General features: G+C 38.2%; 1 protein-coding gene across 1 annotated transcript in view; it reads right to left on the bottom strand.

Moving 5' to 3' along the window:
• hmga2 (high mobility group AT-hook 2) overlaps positions 1-21,842 on the bottom strand; it is a 151,026-nt gene that overhangs the window by 125,368 nt on the left and 3,816 nt on the right. Inside the window, exon 3 of the mRNA XM_059978375.1 lies at positions 20,495-20,545. Within this exon, the coding sequence (XP_059834358.1) occupies positions 20,495-20,545 (51 nt within the window). The remainder of the gene's footprint in view (positions 1-20,494; positions 20,546-21,842) is intronic.

A 21,842-nucleotide genomic window follows, 5' to 3' on the forward strand; every position in this document is an offset into this window, starting at 1 on the left:
TGCAGTGCAATCCCTCAATTCTTCAATTAATGATCATCTTTAGGGCCAAATGAATTAGCAAATTTTTTTTTAAAACAACCTGGCAGCAATGATATATTTTTACAGCAAACACATGACACCGGCTTGTGCCACTGGCTACAAGAACACATGATGTTGTATATGTTTTGAAATCCTCACAAACTTGGTGTACATAGTGTTTGGATAGTAAATGGTTACATTAACAGGTTTTCTAAAAAGCTTCCTTCATTTCTTTCAATCTGTCTGTTGTACTTTTATTAATATTAATACAATAAACAATAAAATAAGCAACATGACACCCTTTTCCATTAAAAATCAGTCAATTATTATCTCTGCTCAAAACTACCATGGTTTGTAAGATAACATCTTTTAGATCATAGCCAATTTAGGCACATTCTCTCTAAAAGGTTCACCACCCCTGGCTTAGTAAATAACTGCCCAGGACAGTTAAATGTAATGCAATTTGGGCTTCCAAAGTCATAACTATCAATAACAATTTTTTAAGGAACTCGAAGAAAAGGATTGTTGGACTACAAGTACAATATAGAGGACAACCAAACTACCACATCACCACCACAGGTAGAAAGTTTTAATTACAATGTGAGGTGTAGATTCAGAGAGACAATTTACGATCCAAAAATGCATGCAAATGAAGGGAAAATGTGACATGCTTTGCAACAAAGCAATTGGATGCAGCTATAAACTCCAAAGCAAGTCATCACCATTCAGCCACTCGCAGTAAACCTGTTCCAAGTCTGGGATGTTACTCAGCGTGGAGTCCAACGGCTGTACTTGGGTCTACTGGGTTTCTCTGCTATTATGACAACAAGCTTGCTTTCCTGGTTCCAGGACAGGAATCCACGTTAACTCTATTCTGAATGTTACAATGAAAATGAAGATTTGGAGGATGTAGTCAAAAGCCTTATATGAGGGTAGTCCATTATCTGCACTAGTATCTGCGTTGATTTTGTTCATTTACAGTCAATCAAAAGAACACGACAGCTTGCACTGAATGAATTCTTCCATCAATAACTATTAGGAACTAACAGTTTTACCATACCGTAGAAGCATTGGTAGTGTTTTAATTTGTTCTATGTTGCTTTTTTAAAAATAATTCATTACTCAGTTAAATGGTAGTTTGTCTTTTTTTTAAAGCTTTTTAACTATTTCCATGAAACATAGTGGAATCTTGCTAACAGTGAGGAGAAGAGCTTCTAAATAAACAAGCATACATTACAAAGCAAAAACTACACCAGGCTGGCATCACGTCCAAAACACCAAGACAAGAGTGTTGTTGACAACTTAAACATTTTTTCATTACGCGTTTCTACCTTCTCCAAATGTGTTATGGTACTGAAAGCCAATCACAGCCTCATTCAGACCTTTTCTCAGCATTAACATGAACAGAGATTTTTGGTTAAAAGGTCTGTATTTATTAGGACATTTAAATGTTTATAAAGGCACCAAGTCTCGAGTTTGTTGCCATTCAGTATCTCAGTGTTTCAAAACTATCATATGCATCTTAATATACATTCAATGAGCTGACATTAATATTTTCGTGATGCAAATTTCTGCAAAAAGGAAATAAATCAGCTATTTGTAAAGGGCAAAGAAATCTTTCCAAGTTAAATTAACGTCTAATTGACTTCAGTCGCCACATAGTACAGTATGAAAATTAGCCTTTAATTGATCCTGGAAGGCATAGCAACTACACTTTGCAGCACCAAAGAGACATGTTAAGTTACATACTGCTGTATTTCAGATGACTATTGTGTATTATGTTGTATAAAATTCTACTATTATAGCTAGATGATCTCTAACTTACTATTATCAATGCCTTAGTGAAGCTCAAAAACATTTATATCAAAGAATTTTTGCATACAATCTTGGTTGAATAAGCATCTTCACACAAGAACTTTCTGAAACTACACAGAAGTATCTACCTTTAATAAAGAAATTAAGTTTTCTTCCAGCTAAGTTTTTTTCTAGTTTTCCTATGCCTCGATGTTGTTCTTCCCTGAAGCCTTCTGTGCAGTAGATAATTTCAGGTGTGCTAAATCTATTCTCTATGGTAGTGCATTCAAATAATAAAGAACATTAAAGAACCATGCAAACTGGCCCCTCTATTCACTCTATCAGTAAGAATACATCCACTGCCTGCTTGAACCTAACATCCTTAGATCCTCTTATGGTTGTACCATTCCATCTTGAATATATTCAATAATTGGATATCCACAGACCTCCAGAGTGGCGAATTCCAAAAGATTTACAGCTTTGCAAACAAATTCCTCAACTTGGTCCTAAATAGCTCCCTTATCCTAAGACTGCACCCACAAGTCCTATACTAAAGGATAAAGGTCTCTCAGCGTCTTTGTTTCAAATTTATCTCAAAATTTTATAACACACAATGAGATAACGCCACTTTCTTCCTAACTCCAAAGCATACCGTTCAAATTTAGCTCAAGGACTACTCTTTCGTTCCATTATTGACAGGCAATTGAAGAAGACACTGAAAACTCAGTGAATTAGTCACATACCTTCCAGGAAATGATCGAGAATATGGATTCAAATTGAGCCATTTCCCAATTTTATCTCTGAGGCTGGAACCAACCTTCACATCAGCTATACATATCCCAATCATTGAGAATGCTGTATCACATCATTCAGGAAACCATTGCTTTATTTACTGCTGGTGGTACATTTGGAATTACACTTAAATGTAGCTACAAAATTAAATTTCCTACATTAATCAGCAAAATTATACATTAGCACACAAACACTTAAAAATTAAAATTGAACAGTAGATACATTGCATACTACCAATGAGATGTAATGCAGAGTTGGATCAGGGACAACATTGTCACCCACCTCAAACAGGGATAAAAGGTTCAAGACTCACTTGAGACTGCAACAGACTTGCCAATGCATTGCTGATGAACAACCAACAGAAAATCTGCAGATACTGGAAATCCAAGCAACGCACACAAATTGCTGGAGGAACTCAAGCAAGCCAGGCAGTATCAGTGGAAAAGAGGAGACGTTTCATCAAGGCATTACTTAAGAATTGCTGTTCTCTCAGAGGTGGAGAATTTTTTTATAAGATCCTAATCATACTTTCCTTTCACACTGTGCAAAAGATCCTATGGGCATTTTTTCAATGAATAAAATATTCAGTGCCTTAGCCAATACCTACCACAAGCAAAATTACTATAACAGATTATCTGGTCTCAATCACATTGTTGTGGATGGGACCTGACCAGGAGGGGGATGGGAGGTGACGGTGTGGAATTGGTTGCTACATTTTCTATGTTACAACAAATACATTCAAAATGCTTCATAAGATATATAATGATTCAGGATGAACAGTTAAATCCAGGGAGACGTGATACACATAAAGATCTATTCTTATATTTGAGCTTTAATTAATCACAAATATTCTGCCAAAATGCATGGTTCATCTTCTAATAATGCTTATAGAACCGGACTACAACATGAGCTAACACTTTCAAGGAGCAAAGAGAGCAAGATTCATTTTTTGGGGGAAAGAAAATGTCAGTTGACTCAGAAATTTTATTTACAGTGGCTCCCTGTCCAAGGACTGCAAACAGACAGACACAACGTGGAGCAGCAGGCCAAATAGACATACGATGAATCAAACTACCGGTGACTGAGCATTTCAAATTCCTTCATCTGATCCAGCTTTCATTTTGTAAAGACCCACAGTCTCTCCGGTTTTATAAGCACTGACAGTTCCACAGTTCCACCGATGGAGCTCTGTCACAGTTTTCCCAGGGATGTTTTGGGACGCACGGATGAACTGGAGTGAGCAAAGTTATTTCCTTTCTCTATTCGCTGCTCTTAAGCAGACTGTTGCATTGGATGAGAATGAGTCGGCTCCCGGGCAAACATTTCTTCCAAAAGTTGAGCACTCATTCATGGTGTGACCATTAATTCATGTGTGTGATGTACCAGTCAACCTGAAACTATTTAATTACAACTACCCGCCCACTTCATACCAGAACACCGTGTAAAGATTATCATTCTGCCCACACAAAAATTTGGCTTTTCAACAACGTTCCTGGAAGTTTTGTGGCTTTAGCTACCTAAGACATTTGAGAAGTACTTGTTACTGCAAGTTTCGATTTGCAAATCATCACAGCAGCACAAAAGAGCACCCTAATGACCTGTGCATGGATAGCACAAACCTAACACGGCAATCTCGTCATAAGAAAAGAAATATCTTTTTCATCAGACAGCTATTGCCACAGCTTCAGCTACAAGCAATACAAGTTATCAGTTCAGTTTAATTTCCATTTTGCAAATGATTTACTCGTCAGAGTGGAGGATTTGAAATTGTGATGGTACAGTTGTAATACTACAAGAAAAGTCATTACATGAATGGTTAACTAATGGCTAGATAGTTTCCTTTTCTCGGAACAAGGTTGTTGTCAACTGCAAAGATACTACAGATACTGTAGAAAAGGAAACAGAAGATGACTCAGGATTACACCTCCATTTCCAGGAGCTGGAGAAATTGTGGCGCCACTGAGCACTTGCAACAAGCCATGAACTGCTTTCTCTGAAATATCACCCAACTGCCTAAAACTTCATTTAGGAACATAACTGCGTATTGGTACCCTGTTAATATTTCAGAAATTCCTTGATGCTTTCATACACTGCACTTCAAAGAAGGTCACTGGATGACGCCACAAACATGAGGAAATCTCCAGATACAGGAGATGGATGCATTAGAAGAGGGTCGACTCTTTACTCTTTTCTATAGATGCTGCCTGGCAGCACTTGTGCATGTGTTCCACTGGATAGAACTCAGGAGTGGGTCTCCTGGCTTGTTTTTCCCTTGCCCAGTTGATTGCTAGCCTTAAAAATTCCTGAAGAAGTCTCGGGTTCCAGCCCCCTTGCAGAAATTCGACATACCACCTCAAGTGAAACTTTGATGCAGTAATACTAAGCACACTGTTGCAGGTTTAACTTTTCAATGATGTACTGAACTAAAACTGTGCACACCTATAGGGGAAGTAACAAACGATTCCATTATCTTGAAGAACAGGAACAAGCCCTCGAAATGCCTTGGTTAAAATGTACTCCTTGGCCAACACCACCAAAACAAGTTAGTTGGTCATTCATTTATCACCTCCTTACTTTAATCAATTGTCTATGTTTGCTTGAAAGCAATAATGATTACATCAAATATAACTGCCGGTTGTAATCTAATCACATAAATAAGCATTTCTTTCCCATTTGCTAAATTGCGCAACAGAATTTTATTTCAAAGGCAGGCTCTCCAATGACATTGTTATGTCTGCTTTGACCTCATGCACCCAAAATTTTCCAGTTAATTGTTCAGATTAAGCAGTTTTGTCCAAATTAAAAAGCATACACTCTTTGCCAGTCTGACATATTCCATTCCACAAGTTTTTATAAGTTTGTAAGTTATAAGTTTTATAAATCCCACAGGGACTTAGTGTTCATTCCTGTGTATATATGGAATGTTGTCTTTGATCAACATTTTCATGTTAATGTCACGTCGATTGCAATGTCTTATAACTAATGACTACGTGCAGGTATTTTTTTTTAAAACCTTGGCCTGAATTTAAACAGTGTCATCAATATAGGAGAATTGAAGAGGATGCCAGAGACGAGGGTCAGCTTTTCTCTGCTTTCAGATTCTAATTATACGTAAAAATGCTTTGTCATTATTAATAAATGCAGAAGTATCAGCAAGACTGGGAGTCATAACATATCTCAAGTTAAATAGTATTTAGTTATACCCATCTCTATTGATCACAGTTCAATCACAGACTGCTTTCAAACAATACAAGAAGGCAATTTTAGTATAAAAGGTTTAACAGTATATTAATGGCTAGGGAAATCAAGTGAAAATTGATAAAGACAAAAGCAATCATAGACAGTTAGCTCCTCCAGAAATGTAAGTCAGGGAATACACTCTATCAACGATATCCAACATGGGCAAACAGCCTTGATACAAAAAACATCTTGAACTGAAAGCAAACCACAAAAGCTGGGCATCAAGGTGAATAAATTTGATCTCCTTTACTCCATTTCAAAGTTCTTCCTTTATTCTCCCCTGATCTTACTAATCCAGGTGTGCTTCTCCATGTCCCTTCATGATTTTGTTTTTGGCAAATCAAAAAAAAAACCCTGCTTGATTGAGTCTACTATTTTATTAGAATTTTATTTTATTTAGAAAAGTATACTTATGCACTGGTCAAGAGTAGTAGATGAACTTCATTCAGCTAAGGAAACTAAACCGCTGATATGTAAACACTAGAACAAGTGGAGTCAAATCTTGATAGCAAGTGCTGGATAGACTGAGGCAGCATAATCTTTTAAATGTAAAATGAGCAAAATATTTCTGTATTGAGCATTATCCAACCAATTTCTGAATTTCTCACCACTTTAAGTATAAAAATAGACAATGCATACAAGGTGGAAATGAACACTATAACTAGTTAGCACTAGCAACACGGGTTAGCGCTAACAGAATTGGTCAAAGTCTAGATATACGTGTGTTGGCAGGGATATTTTATGACCTTTCATTGATAGATCATATCAGGTAAACCAAAATCCACAATGGTCTTACATCTACCATTTAAGAATAAACTGGGAAATGCTACCAAAGGTCAAAAATGGAACTCAGTAAAACACCTGCATTCACTTTTCCAAAAGCAAGTTACTAGCAAAGCTGCATTTTTTGGCAATTCTAAATTATTCTCAAGAGGTATTAATGGTTGTTTCAGAGTGTTAATACTCCTTCATGTAATGCACATTAAGATAACTAAGTACAACAATTGAAGCAAGGGTGACAGGATCTTTTCAATGCAATTTGATTGAATCTCATCAAAACCTTAAATACTACCAACTTCCATTCCACTTTAGTCCACTGCTTTTATTCAGTAATTACACCCTTTAAGTCAGGTGTTCCCAGCCTGGAGTCCACAGAACCTTTGGTTAATGGTAGGGGTCCATGACATTAAAAAAGAGAGAAACCCTGCTTTAAGTACTCTAAGACACTTTTCCATTTTGGCTTTATGAATGCAAGTGCTGCTGTTCCGTGTCTCACACCAAGTTATCACAAAACACAAGCATGGATTATTTTTGGAAATGGAAGTAAGGTATAATCATATATGCAGTTAGAAATTTATTGTGGTTTTTCATGAGACACTTCAAGCTTGTCTAAAAATATATCTCATGCCTTATATACAGTTTCAGGTGCTTCTCTACAGGCTTGTCTTCAGTGGTAGTGATGGTGGATCCAGTTTTGTGGGGTGGCATGGTAGTGTAGTGGTTAGCACAATGCTTTATAGCATGGGAGACCCAGGTTCAATTCCTGCCATTGTAAGGAAATTGTAAATTCTCCCTGTAACCACGTGGGTTTCCTCTGGGTGCTCTTGTTTCCTCCCACAGTCCAAAGACGTACCGGTTGGTAAAGTTAAATGGTCATTATAAATTGTCCCTAGGATTAACTCAGGAGATTGAAGGGCAGTGTGCCTCAAGGATCAGTTCTGTGCTGTATCTCAATATAATTTAATTTTGTCCAATTTGAGGCCATGTGCCTCACCAACTCAAGTCTTCAATGAATCAAGGAGATTCATGAATGAGGTGTAGCAAATGGTGTATGAGGAATATTATATAGAAGGACTTATGAGAGCATTTTGATAATGCAAGTAACAGATTATTGAGAAAATAAAAGGCCATCGTATTAAAGTGATATTTAATGTGCCTGCGGGGAAGGAAGCGCAGAATTTAAAAAAGACTGCTTGTCTGATTGGGTTTGGTATGAAGGCCAACGTTACCACTGCCATTAGATGTGAATTAGCGACACAGTGTTAACTCAAAAATATGGGATTATGTAAAATCTGAGAAAGTAGAAATTAATACTTCAAAACACCACTGAAAATCTGCGGACACATGCAAGATGCAATTCAACACAGATGTGAGTTTGACAAGAATGCACTTTCCGAGAATGATTACAAAAAAGACAGTGTGATCTAAATAGTGTCATTTTGGTAGGATGGTGTATCAGGGCAGGAAGAACTCGAACGCAGCTGGTGGGAAGTGTCCAGGTATATTGATAAAACTGCTCAGCAGGTGTAAGATAAATTTGGTTTTGAGGCATCGAACACTAAAATCAGTAAGTCACAAGTTAAGCTGTTTAGCTGGATTATTGGGTACAGTTGCGGATGTCGTACAGTAGAAATATGTTCAAGACTTGAGAGTGTGCAGATGAACTTGACATTATGCCAAGGACGGGAGAAAGTTTCTTAGGTAGATAAATCAGAGAATTTGGGCCTGTTCTCTGTAAAACAAAGGAACTTTAAATGAAGTTCAAAATCATTTGGGGTATTGATTAAGTATGGAGAAAATGTTTCTTCTGGCAAGTGGATTAGTAATTTGAGATCAAAGTTTTATAAACAGCAAAAGCTGAGGGGAGATAAGAATATATCTGTTCACACAAAGGATTTTTGAATCTGAAACCCATCACCATAAAAGTAGTGAAACTGGATTCCATAGAAACTTGCAGAAAGCAATTAGGTATAAACTTGAAGAGGCACATGCAATGTTATGGAAGTAAATCAGAACGCCTTTTCCCTGAAGAAACAATAGGCTGAATGGTCTTTTGTACTATAATGCCTCAATACGTGGAAAGGCAGGAACTGAAGGTGAATTAAGGGCCACTAAACACTGGAAGGCCACTGCTGTTCTTTCCTATTCCCTTTTTTAAAAAATTACACTTTGGTGCTGTTTGTTGTTTGAGTCAATCCCCAGTGCCACAGGCCTCCAGATCCTGCTTTTGCCCAAAGCAGGTGAGGCGTCACGATACAGACACTAAGCCCTGTGTTTACCCAGCTGAGGGGATAAGTGGTATACAGCAGGTTTGCTCACTAAATTGCCTCTCTTCCCCTTGGGCCCTTAGCTTCCAGTAAAGCGTAGCTCATCGATACCTTTCCATCTCCATCATCCTCTGTTCTGAACCTTTTTCTACAGGGTGGAACTTGAGTGACCCCATCATCTGATTTCGGTCTCGACATCTCTCCTCCATGTGTTCTTTTGACGTCACATTTTTCTCTATCCTTGGGGTTTCCATTTCAATGCCTGCCTGGTGATGTTGATTGGCTTCCTCGAGGTCTTTCCAATCCAGCTCTATTTCCATATTTATGTCTCTGTGGATTGCTGGGTGGTGTTTTCCCCCACAATGTCCGGTTAGTTACTTTGTCAGTCCACCTGATGTTTAGGATCCTTCTCAGGCACTGGTTGATGAAAGGTTGCAGATTTTGAAGTGTCTTTATTGTACTCCAGGTTTCAGTGCCAGATAGGCCGAGCTGAAGATTCTGATTTTGGTTTTGGTTCTCTGGATGTCCACTCTTCCTTCAAGATGTTGAAAACCACTCTGGCCTTGATGATCCTGGCTTTGACATCCTCACCTGGAAACTGGCTTCCACTAAGCTTGTAGAGCAGGCAGGTGGACTAGTCTCCACTCCAAATTATACCATTTTAATCAATGAAGCAATTCAGAAGCTGCTATATACATTTTACTGGATTGCAGAGTCAATTATTACACTGTAATTATTCACCTCAGCATTCTGGGAAAAATCTGGTTGATTATCCTAACGGCTAAGGGACCAACAGTAACTTCAAAACAAAAGTTCGAAGTAAACTTTATTATCAGAGTACATACATGTCAACACATACAACCCTGAGACTCTTTTCCCAGCAGGGATACTTAGCAAATCTATAGAGCAGTAAATGTAAACAGGATCTATAAACAAAATCTGCAAGTATAGATAAATCGTAATAAATAACGAGAGCATGAAATAACAAGATAAAGAGTCCTTAGAATGCGACCATTGGTTGTGGGAACACCATAAAGAGAATGAGTGTGGTTATCCCCTTTTGTTCAACAGCCTGATGATTGTGGAGATGTAACTGTCCCTGATTCTGGAAGACTGAGTCCTGAGCCATTTGTCCCTTCTACCAGATGGCAGCAGCGAGAAAAGAGCATGGCCTGGGTGGTGAGGATCTTTGCAGTTTTTTCTATGGCAACATTTCACGCAGATGTGCTCTACTTGAACTTTTCAATATTTTATCATAACACTATGTTGTCTATTCATGACCCAACTAACACCTCATGCGAAGAGAAAACATGTTGCACAAAACTGTCTGAAACACTTAACTGGGGTACTTGTTCAGGATTTTCCATTGGTACTTGGGACAGAACATTTCCTTATTCTTAAGTATCTACAGTCCATATTAATCATTTCTAGGTCAAATGTAACTGCACAGTATAGCTCTTTACCCCAAATCAAGAATCCAGCAACCACAAAAGGGACACCTTTCACAGTAGCTATGTCTTTTTCCATTAATCACACTCATGAATGGACATACTTCACTATGTTTTACTTTGAATTTACGCATATTGAAATGTTCTGACCAAATCCTTCCGTGCATACTTGAAACAAGAATGACTGGAGATTTATACAACCTTTCTGTTAAAGATCACAATTTTGTATTCTGAAAGGGCTAGTAAGTGCAAGGCCTCAGCATTCATGTTCCTGAAACTAGATTTCAGGCACTGGCAATGACTATGGTTACTCTCTAAGTCAGAAGTAAACATTGGATTGGTACTGGTTCGCGGAGTGGTAATCTGTCTGAGCAATCTAGCTCCCAAAGTCTAAAGGTAAGGATATCATAATTCAAAAGGAAACAGGAGCAGCTCCATAACTGCATTAACTCTTTCCATGCCACCATTCTTGAAACGTATAAAAATCTTTCTCCAACATTTCCAAGTATTAACGCTTGGAAAACTGTATTCCCTTCTTTTTAGCCAAATGTGGCAGTTCACTCACAGTAATGAGATCAGCAGCGGATTGCACTTTTTAAAGGGGGAACTTGAGCGAGAAATGCTGGACGCAAAGACAAGTAAATGCACAGATATACCCTTTGGAGTTCACACATACAGCAGTGTCGGAAATTCCTCTGGAGATACTCTGTCAGAGTTGCAGCTGAAATGTATTAATGCACGTAAAGGGATATCCACATCCCCAGCAATGCCCTGACATCCAACAGCAGAACCTGGATTTGTACTCATACAACTCCTGCTTTACAGATGCAGGCTCTTACTGCTAAGAAAAGCAACAAAAGGTCAGCATTTTAATGAGTAAATACGGTTTCTTATGTCCAAAGCCTCTTTGAAACCAATAACCTTAGAAGCAGAATCTTTACCATGAACTGCTATGTCTTCATTTAAGGTTGGTCGCCCTTCCAAATTAAGTGATATTCAAAATTGACCAAGAAGCCTCTCGCAGCCAGTGCCCAACCGACCAAAGGGGAACAAGCTTGCAATCTGACCTAATAGCCAAAGTGTTTTTCTGTTTATTGAAATTTGCTTTTTCCAAAGAGGAGGCCAAATTCTCAGAGCTCCAATTACATACAAAAATTCTCAGAAATATATTTTACTGTCAATACTACCATTATTTATGAATCAATTGGGCAATGATTTCCCTGGGATATGTTGACTCTTCATTCCTTTCTATATAGATGGTGCCTGACCTGCTGAGTTCTTCCACCATTTTTGTGCATTACTCTGGATTTCCAGCTTCTGAGGAATCTATTTATTATTTCCCTGGGTTTAAAGATGTGCCATTTAAGACAATAAAAACAAAATTCAGCTAAGACTGACTCCACAAAGGCAGTATACCAATCTAATCCATTCTGCTTCATTAGTGAAGCAGAACTTCACCAAATATTTCACACGAGGTGCAGACACCCTGAATATCTCTTCTGATATTGATTAAGTATCTGTGAAATAACTTGTCCCTGTAGTGGGGGGGGGGGGTATGACCACAGCGGCTTCTAACCCTGAGGCACGACAGCTAGCACTGAGCCACAGCTGAAATGGCTAACATATTTTTATTGCATTTATTTAAATCGAACATTATGATCATTCCATTGCACCAAGCATTCATTCCATCATCAGCTTTAAGCCAAATATACTTTTAGTCATCCTTAACAACGTTGTCATTATTCAGTTACATTTAATGGCCTTTCATTTAGTATTCAGTAGCTTCAGAAATTTGTCACCCATGACATATCTTAAACTATTGAACTTTAGAAAGTCCTCTAAAATGTCCTTTTATTTCCATTCTGACCACAAATCCAGTGTAGTACATAGTTCTGTTAACCCAGCAGGGGCTAAATTGGATACAGCATGTAGATTACGGCATAGGATAAGATGGGCCCATTGCTTCTAGTGCAGAAGCTGCTAACCAACTCAGTTGTTCCTTTCTGCGGAACATCAGGCGGCATCTTTGCTGTTTCCATATTTTTACGAGGCCAAGTTGCTAGCTAGATGCTCAAAGTGTGCAAGGAGCTCAGGACCATTCGCCCCGAAGTCCAGTGCTGATGCCACTACACCACTGACCAGCATAATCAACTCAACGCTGCTTGTTAAATTGAACTGAAGCTTGTGTGCAAGCAACACGAGCCATTTTGTTGAATGACCACTCACACCTCAGCAAGGTAGTCCAAAGGCAGGAGTGGCTAATACATACTAAAGGACTGTCAATGCATCTGAGACAGGATCAAATTTAGTAAGTATCATTAAGCCCTTTAATAAGTATTAGTTTAATGTGGGAGACTTTGCATCACGCGTCATTGTCGCAAAAACAAAGGAGCTGGTTGTGGATTATAGGAGGAATTGAGATAGGCTAACCCCTAATGACATCAATAGGTCTGGAGTTGAGTGGGTGAACAGCATCCACATCACCAGGGATCTCATGAGGTCAGTACACACCAGCTGTGTGGTGATAAAGGCACAACAGCACCTCTGTCCCTTCAGACAGGTGAGGAAGTTTGGTATGGGCCCCCAAATCCTAAGAACTTTCTACAGGGGCACAATTGAGAGCATCCCGACTGTCTGCATCACTGCCTGGTATGGGAACTGTACCTCCCTCACTTGCAGGATTCTGCAGAGTTGTAGACAGCCCAGCACATTTGTAGTTGTGAACTTCCCATGATTCAGGACATTTACAAAGACGTGTAAAAAAGGGGCCCGTGGGATCATTGGGGATCCAAGTCACCCCAACCACAATCTATTCCAGCTGCTACCATCCAGGAAACAGTACCGCAGCATAAAAGCCAGGACCAACAGGCTCCAGGACAGCTTCTTCCACCAGGCCAGACCGATTAACTCATGCTGATTTGAGAGTAGTTCTATGTTACATTGACCATTCTATTTATTATAGTTATTAATTACTATGATTGCACATTCAACATCTAGACGGAGATGAAATGTAAACATTTTTACTCATGTATGTGAAGGATGTAAGAAATAAATTCAATTCAATTAACTGGAAAACAGGCTCCATGATTTCCCAGCACTAATATGGAGACTTTGGCAAAAAATGGTAGAAAGGGGCAAGATGTAATCTGTCCACTGAGATCCAGGAAGCAGTCTAGAAACATTCTGAAGGCAAATGGAAGCAGGTAGCCAAGATAGTCGATTCAAGTGTTAGCTTCAAGGCAATTGGGAAAGGATGGCTAACCTCACATATGTGACCATGGTTAATGAATGTCCCTTCAATACTCCTACCATTGCCACCAAAAACAGAAAAAGGAGGAAATACTCAGCTGGTCAGACGCATCTACAGAGAGTGAAACAGAGTCAGCTTTTCATTTCAAAGCTACATGGTCAAAACTGGAAAAGAGAAAAGAAAAATTAGTTTTAAGTTGCAGAGAAAGTGGGTGGAAAACAGACATACAAGACAATGGGAATATCTATATGTTGCTGTGATTGCTGACGAAGTGGACTAAAGGTGCAAACACCACAACTTCATTGTCACCCACTTGCTTTCAAATTAACTAGCTGCACCCAATAAAGTCTGTCCTGAGCATATCACAGGATATTCCCTTTGTTCCATAAATCTCTCTCTTCCCAACCCCACACTCCTCCTCAATTTCATTGCAACCTAAAACACATTCACTTTCCACTGATACTGCCTGGACAACTAAGTATTTCTAGTAATTTTAAGTTTCCAACATCCAGAGTTTTATTCTAATCCTAGCCAAGGCCTCGAACACTGACTGTTCAATACTATATTGCAACCTCCTTCCAAGAACAAACTTGGAAACAGAGCATCCCAGCTTGCCCAGTGATGCCTCCGCATAACTATGAAGCAGACCACAAGGACGTTGGTTGAGCTGCAGATTGAAAAGTCAAGCCTTTCACATCAAAAGAAAGCAAGCAGAACAAAATGTGGCCAAATAACAGTTTAGTTCTGCAAGGAACTGAGCGCACTACGTTTGAAATCAAGTGAAAACAATTTTAGAAGAGTTGAACTGCTGAATTATGTCACCAACACTGCTATGGGCCAATATAATAAAAATAAATTATAGGTCTACTCTATACTAACAGTTAACTGGAGGCTCAGGGAAAAGTAAAACCATCAGCGTGAATGAGGAAGCTGGAAATGTAGGTTCAAAGATCAATCCTGAAACAGTAAAACTGCTATTGTGTTATGCTCAAAGGTTGTAAACTAACCAATTTTATTCCACTTCAATTATATTTCTTTAACAGAAGTGTTGAAATCACCTGTCCAGAAACAATTCATGGGCATGCCAAGTAAATGTGCAGCCATTATACATTGTTGTCAATGGAAATTGTTCTGCTAAGAACGTGGCTATACCAACATTATTTCAGCTATACACCAATTTCAGATAGAACTGTCTTTCATACTCTAACACAATTAGTAAATTTTATGAGAGCATGCTACTTTATAAAACTCTGGTTAGGCCACATCTGTGGTATTGCATACAGTTTTGTTCACCCCACTTTAGGGGGGATGTTGAGGCTTCGGAGAAGATGCAGAAGAGGTTTACCAGGATGGTTTAGAGGGCTATCACCGGAGGCTGGAGAAACGTGCGCTATTTTCCCTGGAGCATCGGCAGCTGAGAGGACATCTGATTGAGGTTTACAAGACTATGAAAGGCACAGATAGAGTGGGCAGAATATCTGTTTCCCAGGGTTGAAATGTCCAATATCAGAGGATATGCATTGAAGGTGAGAGGCAGTAGGTTCAAGGGGGATGAGAGGAGACAGTGTTTTACTCAGAGAGTGATGGATGCCTGGAATGGTGGTAGAGGCCAGTATATTAGAGGCTTTTGAGAGACATTTCAATAGGCACATGGGTATAAGGAAAATGGAGGGCTATAACCATGGTGTAAGTAGGAGAGATTGGTGTTTTTGATTTGATTTTTAGCTGGCTCAGCACAACATTGTACATTGACTTCAACACATACCACCAGAGCCTAAAGAAATAAAGAACTTATTTATGACATTCCGTACTTCGTCGTTGCATTTTGCAAATAAATAACAACATCCCATCAATACCCTTTGCAAATTAATAATTACATCACACCGTGTGATGGCTTTCTTAACTGAAAACAAATTCTAAAATGATGAATTCAATGTATGTATTCCTATTGAGCTACAGGTGGCTAACATATCGAACAATATTGCTCCTTTACAGATCAGTTCAAGACAATGTATTTCCATCAACATTGATATCACTGGGCTTTGAAAATTAAACTAATACTTGTTTCATCTTTGGTACGCTGGCTGAAGTCAGGGTGTTGTGCTTTGGCTCTTGGTAGGGTCACCCATGCCAAGCAGGCCAAAAAGTAGAGGACACAACGGTTCACCGGTCCTCCAAATTTGGGGGCTCCGCTCAGGGCTACTGGTAAAACAAAATTGTCAGATAAACAGCAGTGGAGAACCCTTCTACACCTGAGCGTGACAGTATTCCTGAGTCTCCACCCGGGACTTGCATGACTGACAACAGTGTAAGCTGAGAGAAAGTTACTGACCTGCTGAAGGAAACCCTGAGCACCACCAGAAATGGAGGACCTGCATCACTGCCCTAAACACCTGGCTGTTTCTCTCAGTATAATACCGATATTGGTCTTTTGTTCTAAAATTCCTGTTACTTAGATCTTTAAATTAACTCATGAAGTTAAACAAAAGTAGTGTTACAGTACTTTGATTTTTACTTGATTTGTTCTTTGTAACAGACAAGTTTAGAATCAGTTCTTATATTTGCATAGTTCTCCTTCAGGAGGATATTTGATTGGTCTTCAACCACAATACAGTACTTGTAAGTGAAGGCCATGCCAACAAAGTTATTTAACTGTGTTTGATAAACTCCCAAAGAATCGAACACCTCTTGCCCTACTATGTGAAGGTTGCTCCAATATGTTTCATAATTACAAACAAGTAAGTCTATTCTCCGGTACTGGAAAAATCAAATTTAGGGGCAGAAATGCATGATTTCAGTACCAATTACATATATCACTAGAAACTAACAGTGTGCTATGCACTACATTAAACGTAGGTGAAAATGGCTTAAAACATTGATAAAATATAAGATCTATTTTTGGTCTCTAAGCCATCATTCACATTTATGAGGCTGTCAGCAAGGCTGTTACACACTGCTAGCAGACTTAACAAATATGAGAAGAACATTTCAAAGACTAGTACAAGCAACTGTAACATTGTCCCAGCACATTCTTTATTTCTCAACACTCACATAATTATTTATAATTCTGCATGTCCACTGCAACAGCTAAAACTTTACACCACTTGTTCAGATGCTAAACATACAGAGTGCTACCAAGAAAAATACTCCGTGCAAAAAATAACACTTTGATTTATTGTTGCTTCTGAGTTTTCTCCTTTGACTCAATTCTTTCCTGAACCAGAAACTCCTGACAGCATTCAATTCCACTGGTCCTTTATCCAAGCAGCGTTTGCATATGTACCTGAAATTTACTGCCACGTTAGCAGAACCAAGCCTAGTCCTGGCTTCACCATTTCCAGTTACTTTTTCGTCTGATCTGACTGCCCAGTACATCAGCCCACTGTAAAGTTACACACGATATTCGGAGACATCTCAATGACCATGGAGGAGAGGAAGTTGATATTTCAACATGAAAGCCTTTTGTCAGCACTATAAAAAGTTAGAAATCAAATTTTTAAGCTGCAGATAATGGGAGATATATTGAAAGCACGGGACCAAATTGTAAGCAACATTCACTGCTTGCAATTTTAATTTCCCCTACAGCAGAGAAACCTAACACAGAGAGGATGAATGCTTTATAAAACATCCATTTAGTCCCAAAACGTAACCCTGTAATTCTAGTTACCTATCGTTTTAATTCTTCATCCCACCTTCACAGTGACCTATGTCTCTGTCTTCCTACGTCTTTCCAATGAAGCCCAATGCACTCCTTGAGGTCTTCATTTTATCTTCTGATTGTAGCCCTTAGGACTTAAAACGGAATTCAACAGTTTTTGAGATCTTTCAACATGTTGAAAGATTGGAGCGACTGGGCTTGTATACACTGGAATTTAGAAGGATGAGAGGAGATCTGATTGAAACATGTAAGATTATTAAGGGATTGGACACACTGGAGGCAGGAAGCATGGTCCCGCTGATGGGTGAGTCCAGAACTAGAGGCCACAGTTTAAGAATAAGGGGTAGGCCATTTAGAAAAGAGATGCAGAAAAACTTTTTCACCCAGAGAGTGGTGGATATGTGGAATGCTCTGCCCCAGAAGGCAGTGGAGGCCAAGTCTCTGGATGCATTCAAGAGAGAGTTAGATAGAGCTCTTATAGATAGCGGGGTCAAGGGATATGGGGAGAGGGCAGGAACGGGGTACTGATTGTGTATGATCAGCCATGATCATAGTGAATGGCAGTGCTGGCTAGAAGGGCTGAATGGCCTACTCCTGCACCTACTGTCTATTGTCTATTGAGATAACTAATCTTTCAAGTATGGATGCTCACCTTTGATGGAACAAATTATTTTCCCTCTCCATAGATGTTCCCCAACCTGTGAAGTATTTCTAGCACTTGTTGTTTCAGAGGTGCTCCACAGTTACTTTTTCCCCTTCTGCTCTGTTCCTCATTCATTTCCCATTAACATATTCAGAGAGATCAATTATGCATAATAAGCCTTCAACAAGCAATCTCAGTGGGCACAACCATCATATCAATCTCCCTTGCTCTCTATCTAAGATGTGTTCTCTTCACTACAAATGAGATCATGTCTAATTTTTAAACTTCCTTAGTTCTCTCTCCAAAGATACCACCTAGCTTTTAAACATTTCCAGTACTTTATATACCATTCGGATTTCCAACATCTTTTTTTTATTTCATTCACTCAATCTTAGTTGTGGTCAAAACTGAAAACATGCAATTATGATTGGTGGCTGCTATAATGGAAACTGCTGGCTTAATCTTTATACTTGTTAAATATCATTTCCTTCAAAAAAAGTGACATCTTAGAAAGCACAAAGATACCACATGCAGGTCCCAACTTGAACAGGGAACCAGCTACTCAATCAAAAATAACTGAAGCCTTCCTGGAATTGAATTTAGTTATAACTAATCTGTAATTGTGGGAAACAAAGAGACAACATTTTAAAACTGTGTCTAGATTTCACTTACATAAAAAATCACCCTCAGCCAATCTTAATTTGCAGAATTATTATATGGGAAGATAATTAGCTAAATACAGAGAAACAGATGAAACAGAACAGAGATATTTCTTCACTCCACACTCAAGAAAGTCAATTTTATGCCGTTCACTTCTGATTTCCTTTATTGAATTTTTTGCTTGATGGATCGAACATTACAGAGAAAATTGCATACTCATTTCTTATAGTGTTACTCCTGTTGCTGCAAGCTGAATTTTAATTTAAACAAGAAAAGGAGCCAACTCTTCTAATAGTGTATGAATCCAATTTTGTTAAAGAAGTCATGGACTCCACTGACAGGCATTGAGCAAGGAGATTTACTCAACTTTCTGGTTGATTGAAGACAGCAGGGAAATTGGATTGAGATGAATTGGGAATTCTTTTTATTGATACATGTTCATATGCAACAGAGAAATTTTGTAATACACTTCTATAATTCTGCACAAATCTCCTTACAATATGTACACAGATCAGGCTTCCATATTATCATCTTCATATTCCAATGGGAAGTAAGTTAATGAGACAATGCCAAACAAAGGCTGGCTATAATGCCACCAGAACTGATAGGTTATACTTATGTCAAAAGACCATGCCTCAGCTGTTAACTAGTAAGTAAAAAAAAATGATAATTAACATAGATTTTGGAGTACTTTGGACAGGGCTTCCAAATGCATGCAAAAGCTGGGGCCTTAAATACAAGACAGTTACCTATAAATCCATCAGGAAATTCAGTACTTCTTAGAAGCTGGTTGGATTTACCAATGAGAATCCCACTTTGCTCAAGAAGCCAAAATTAAGGAAAAGCCAGCTAAACGCAAGGAGGAAAATAGAAATGATGTTGACCGGGAGAGGTCTGCATGAAGTATAAAGGTCACAGGACCTGTTACACAACTTCAAATTTGATCTAACTCTAGCACACTAAATACACACAGTATGCACATTACAACCTTCAATATAGTGGTGATAGTGTGTGCATGCATTTGAAGAATTACACATTTTTTAAAAACAGCATAGAATTATGACTTCATTTGGCAAATTTTTCTGACAATATTGTTCAAGTTGATATCTTGTATTCTTAGAGATGGGAACATTTTATATTTCTTCCAAATGTGTTAAGAATCTCTGAAATTCTTTTCTTCAGAGTGCTTTGACTTATTAAGTTATATTCAAGCCTGAGACAGATTTTCGATTAAAGAGAATGAAAGACAAGAAAAGAATTTAGGAAAAAAATTAGATTAGCCATCTCTGAATGGCAGAGTATGAACACGCACCGCATGGCCTACTTCTGCCCTTCTCTCTCATGTTCATAAACAAAATTTGTTACAATAGTGAGCAACTTCTCAATGACTGTTTATTACAACCCAATGAAACTTCAATCCATCACTGATTGTTTCCAACTTACTTCCTCTTAGGAGGAAGAACTCTCCCTATTCAACAAGGCAAACCAGCAGAAAAAGCCATGGAAATGTGGGATTCCATTTAAATCCTGTAAAGTTTGTATGAATACTTTTCACAATCCCAGCAGCACTCATATAACATCGACTTTAAGTGCATTTACTGTCTGCTTAAATGTGATCACAATAACTTTGCCACATGGGCAAAACCAATTCTCCTCATTTGTTTCTGAAGGAGCAAAAGGAAAACATAATCACATTTTTCTCCCTGCCCTGAGTTGTTTTCCAGAATTAATGTTGACAGTGGTCACAAGAGAATATTGGGCAATGGCAGAAATGAATTTAGTTGTGATACACCTCAAGGAAAAATGAATTTCTCAAACACAAGAAAAGTTAAGTAGTTGAACAAGCAATGTATGCTTGCCTAATAAGGGGTGGGAAGGATTGCAAGATAACAAAAGAAACAGATCCAATACTACTACAATATAATTAAAGAGAGTGGCACTTACCCATTTTCTAGGTCTGCCCCTAGGTCGTTTCTCACCACTGGGCTCAGCTTTCTAACAAAATAATTGGAAAAATAATGTTATCTTCACATGCTTAAGAATTCTAATGTACAAGACCCATTACAACTTAAAATAGTACACAAACTGCATGTGACTTCACTGCTCACAATTCAAATTTATTGATTCTTGCAAACATCCTCAATTAATCAGTCCAACGAATTATTTCAGTTCTTCAACAAAACAACTCATTTTCTGGATAACCTATGTGTGCAATCTAGGTTTAAGCTTGTTTGGGATATTAATAACTATCTGATACCTCAAATCACAGCATTACCTGATTATTTCTAAGGCAATGCATGAATTCACCCAAGGAGCAAGAAACTACGAGAAGGAATTACATCCAGTATAGTGAAACAATGCAAAGCATCTTTAATACTTAAATTAAAAATTCTAAACTTAAACTCACATCCTATTTCTTTTGAAGCTGCTTGCTTTGAAAAATTAAATAACAGTTCTGTATTAAAAGGTGTCTGTTTACCTCAGAAATCGGATCATTTTGAGCAAAATATAGAAGTCACTGGCCCCAAGTTGCCAATTGTAGAGTTGATAAATTAATCTGATAATTTCAGGAGGATGATTAATGTCCACCGTCAAGACTATGATGTTTCTGACTAAATAAGTCATCTAAGTCTCAAATGTTAACAATTAAAATGTGGATTTGGATTGTCACCTGAACTTCAGGGTTAGTGAAGTATCTGAAACAAGGGGAGACAATTGACATAGGATCTGAACCAATTAAGGTGGGGCTTTTGTGCTGTACCTTTGTACATTGCTGTTAGGTGCAACAGAAATTAAACCTGCACTCTATAATGTAATTATCAAGACAAGACCTGTTTAAATAATTTAATGAATATGAAGTGTTCTTCAGTCATCCACTCTTTGTTAAGTAATAATATAAATGTAATAATATACAATTCCTGGACAGAGATCTGTCTTGCACAACAATAGCTAGACATCAGCATAAAAGTGACAAAGGTACAGTTCTGGCAGTAATTGACAGGGTACTGGACAAACACTATGAGTTACTTTAAAAAGCAATACAGTATTAAATATACTTTTACGTAGACCAATGATTCTGAAATCAGAGCTAAAGAAACCTTCGATGTTTCTGTTCTCAATGAGGTTTCAAATTCTACTTTTTATTTTATAAATGCAGTTTTAGAAAAAAATAACTTAGTTATTAAATTTGATTTTATTTCAGAAAGATGTTGATACCAATCCAAAAGACTAAGGCTATGAATCAATTTTAATCTTTAAACTCAATCAGAATTTCTTCCAGTACAAGCTTCAT

Source organism: Hypanus sabinus, chromosome 8 (genome assembly GCF_030144855.1).
Source record: "Hypanus sabinus isolate sHypSab1 chromosome 8, sHypSab1.hap1, whole genome shotgun sequence".
In the NCBI taxonomy this organism is placed as follows: Eukaryota; Metazoa; Chordata; class Chondrichthyes; order Myliobatiformes; family Dasyatidae; genus Hypanus; species Hypanus sabinus.